We start from the raw sequence: 3,996 nt of genomic DNA on the forward strand, positions 1-3,996 counted from the left end.
GGACCAGGTGATGATTGGATGGGCCCACGGGGCCAGGAGGGGGTCACTCCTCCAAGACGCAGGGAGACAGGGGTGGGATGGGACAGCGGGCAGCTGGCAGGAAGGAGAGGGCAGCATCCCCTGAGAGGAGGGCAGGCAGGGAAACAGAGGAACGGGTCAGTCCAGACAGAGTGAGAGGACGCTCAGGTAAGGGGGGACTTAGGAGAGAACTGGAGACCAGCAGCGACGGAAAAGGAGACAAAAGCATCCATCTCCATCTATGCGCACGTCCAGAGACAGTCGCAGAAAAAGGGATAAACAGAAAGCGCGGGCGTGGAGGGGGCCGGCAGAGACAGGCAAGACTGGCGGCGAGAGGCCCAGCGACGGAGCCTGAGCAGATGGAGGAAGCAGAAGGGAGGCGACAGCCGGGGAAGCCGAGGGGGGGGCCCGTCTGCTGCAGCCGCCCTCAGGGGAGACACCCTGCCGCTGGGACCCCGGCCTCCACGGCGGGTGAGTGAATTTCTGGGCACCTCCGACCCTGAGAAGGCAGGGGCATGAGGCTCATTGCCAAGGAGGTCTGAGAGGAAGGTTCAGAGGGGAAATTCAAAGGGGAGCCCAGCATGTTAAATCCACTGACACCTTGGAGGGAACCAGACAGTAAGACACCTTTGTGGGGCAGGTGGGTGGAGACCAAGCCCAGCAGGAGCGGCTCACATCCCTTAGGGCCAAGGTGGAGCTGACATCCCCTCACCCTGCTGACTGGGAGTTGGCCCCAGGGCACTGCCTTCTCTGAGGGAGGGAGCTGAGGCCAGGACTCTGGGTCCAAGGAGAGTGGGCTCAGTTGGGTAGTGTCCCCACGTGGACAGTGAGCCTGAGTGGGGCCGCACCCTGGTCCCCACGGGGACGGGACAGCGCCAGACGTCTCCTTGTCTCAGCGCACGCCTCCCAAGTGCTTCCTTTCCCTCCCCAGCCTCTTCCCTTCCCTCCCCAGCCTCTTCCCTGCGGCTCTCAGACTAATTAGTGGGGGGGCTTAGCGGGCCTGCGGGAGGGCAGGCAAGCCTTTCCCACGAGCTCAGGTTCCTGCAGCCTGGTGGCCGCGCCAGGGCAGGGCTGGGGGAAGAGAAAGCAAGCAGGGGAGGGTATGTCTGAGCGGAAGGGGGGGCACTTCTTCTGCCCAGGTGAGGGGTGCGGAGGATGGGTATAAAAAGGATCCAGGTGAACGCGACCCTGCGTGAGCCACGGGGGTCTTCCATAGGGAGCTAGGGGCTGCTGCAGGGCCAAGAGCAGAGGACAGACCCCCCGGGGTGAGCCCCAGGGGGTCGCCTGCTTGCCTCGGAGGGGCGTGTGTCTGGGGGCGCAGTGGAGAGGGGCCAGGCAGTGGGACTGCCAGGTAGATAGCGCAGGAGTGCCCGGGGTGGGACTGAGCCCAAGAGTGGACCCAGCAGACAGCACCACCGGGGTAGGGGGCTGGGAGGGGGCGGGGACTGGGGCTGAGCGGGAACAGGGGCAATGAGGGCTCGGGATGCCTCTGGGGCAGGGCTGGAGGTGGAGCAGCCCCGGGGCACCAGGATGCATCCGGGATGAGCCCACGTGGCCTGGTGTGGAGGGGTGAGTGGGCCCGCTGGAAACTGACTTTCTGCCCCCTCCCCAGATGTGAGTGCCCAGCCCTGCAGGAGGCTCCCTGCCACGGGAGTGGGGAGACCAGGGCTCTCCCCGCAAGGAGGACAGCGGGGCCGCCCACACTCCCGGCGCCGCCACCGCACCACCTTCAGCCCAGCCCAGCTGGAGCAGCTGGAGTCCACCTTCGGGAAGAATCAGTACCCTGACATCTGGGCCCGAGAGGGTCTCGCCCGAGACACGGGCCTCAGTGAGGCCAGAATCCAGGTGACGCCCCAGGACCCCCTCCCACCCTCAGGGAAGAGAGGCAGACTCCTTTGGTAGTGGGGGACTGCCTGGGACTGTCTGATGACGTCCAGCATCCTAACCCTAACCTGCGTGCTCATCAGCATCGTGAATTTTGCTTGAGTTTAACCCCCCAACTTGAGTTTCAACGCCTCCCTCCAGGCTTTAGCAGTGATGTCAATTTGCACAGAAATTCAATCCTAACTGTCCACATACGTACATAACCTCTTCCCTAACCACAGCCTTGGAACCCAACCAGCTCAGGCCTGGCATGGTGGCTCACGCCTGTAATCCCAGCACTTTAGGAAACTGAGGCAAGAGGATTGCCTGAGTTCAAGGGTTCAAGACCAGCTTGGGCAACTTGGTGAGACCCCCATCTCTGCAATAAATTAAAAAATTAGCCAGGCATGGTGGTGCATGTCTGTGGTTCCAGCTGCTTGGAAGGCTGAGGTGGAAGGATCACCTGAGCAGGTTGATGCTGCAGTGGTCGTGAGCGTGCCCCTGCACTCCAGCCTGGGCGACAGAGTGAGACTCCTACTCAAAAAAAGAAAAAGAAACTCAACCACTCAATGCTCCCTCAGTTCTAACCCCAGAGTTAGTCTTCAGCAAAATCTCTACCCTAAATCCAACTTTGTCTACAACAATTACATTTATCCGTAGTCTTAATTTTTTTTTTTTTAGTTGGAGTCTCACTTTGATGTCCTGGCTGGAATGCAGTGGCATGCTCACAGCCACCACAGCCTCAACCTTCTGGGCACACGCTACCAGGCCTGGTTCATTTCTTAAATTTTTTTTTTTGTAAAGACGAGGTCTCGCCACGTTGGCCAGACTGCTCTCGAGCTCCTGGGCGCAAGCAATCCTCCTGCCTCAGCCTCCCAAAGTGCTGGGATGACAGCCTATAGTCTTAATCTCTAAACCCAACCCTAGGGAAAATCTCCTGGGGGAGAAAAAGAATTTCATTGTTATCATGTTTATTTCTTTCTTGTTGTAAGTTGATATCTTCTGTCCACTGAGAGTTGCAGAAACCAGGCAAATTGGGACACGGGTGGTGGTCAAGGTGTCCGCTTCCCTTGCCAGCGGCATGGGATTAGCAGGGACTTCTGGAAAGGCTTCGCTTTCTCCGGTGATGCAGGCTCACTCCCTCGTCCCACACCTCCTGCCGCTGGAGGAGGGGCTTGCCTCATACCTGAGACGGCTCTGATGTGCTCTTCTCCGACTCCAGGTCTGGTTCCAGAACCGTCGAGCAAAGCAGCGGAAGCAAGAGCGGTCACTGCTGCAGCCTCTGGTGCACCTGTCTCCTGCCGCCTTCCCTGGGTTCTTGCCCGAGTCCCCTGCCTGTCCTTACTCCTACACAACGCCTCCTCCGCCGGCGACCTGCTTCTCTCTCCCCTACGGCCATGCCCTTCCCTCCCAGGCCCCGGCAGGCAGCTCCTTTGCCCTGCCACACCAGGCTGAGGACTGGTACCCTGCCCTGCACCCACCCCCCTCTGGCCATCTTCCCATGCTTCCCCTCAGCCTCGAGCCGCCAAAGTCCTGGAACTAAGGTTCACAGGTGCCATTAAGGCACAATTGAGGTGATCCCCAGCCTGTGGTCCTCGTGAAGTGTGGGAAATTGGGTGGCTTCCTTTTTCCTTTCTTCTTTTTTTGCGTCAGAGTTTCACCCTGTCACCCAGGCTAGAGTGCAGTGGCACGGTCATGGCCACCCCAGCATCAACCTGCTGGGCTCAGGCAATCTTTCCACCTCAGCCTTCCAGTAGCCAGAACTACAGGCGTGCACCACCATGCCTGGGTAATTTTTTGATAAATTGTAGAGTCGAGGTCTCACCAAGTTGCCCAGGCTGGCCTCGAACCCCTGGGCTCACGCAGTCTTCTCTCCTCGGCCTCCCAAAGTGCTGGGATGACAGGCTTGAGCCACCGTGTCCGGCCAGCTTCCTTTTTTTCTAAGGGTGAAGCAGATATGTGATGAGGGGCAGCTCAGAGGTTGGATTTTTTAAAAAGGGAACTCACAATGCATTCTTACAGAGGTGATTAATGGAGAGAATCTGGGGAGGTGAGCTCTTGCCAGACAGAGGTTAAAAGGCCTCAACGGTGATGGAGACTGTTGTTGGTGAATGG

General features: G+C 59.0%; 1 protein-coding gene across 1 annotated transcript; it reads left to right on the forward strand.

Annotated features, from left to right (window-relative positions):
• The first annotated feature begins 377 nt into the window (after nt 1–377).
• On the forward strand, nt 378–3,424 carry PROP1 (PROP paired-like homeobox 1). Its single transcript, XM_008054619.1, has 3 exons — nt 378–489; nt 1,631–1,863; nt 3,104–3,424. Exons 1-3 carry the CDS (start codon nt 378–380, stop codon nt 3,422–3,424), a joined length of 666 nt encoding a protein of 221 aa, XP_008052810.1.
• The last annotated feature ends 572 nt before the right edge of the window (nt 3,425–3,996 follow it).

This window comes from Carlito syrichta, unplaced genomic scaffold (genome assembly GCF_000164805.1).
Source record: "Carlito syrichta isolate Samal-C Ts95f unplaced genomic scaffold, Tarsius_syrichta-2.0.1 Scaffold297167, whole genome shotgun sequence".
Lineage (NCBI taxonomy): Eukaryota > Metazoa > Chordata > Mammalia > Primates > Tarsiidae > Carlito > Carlito syrichta.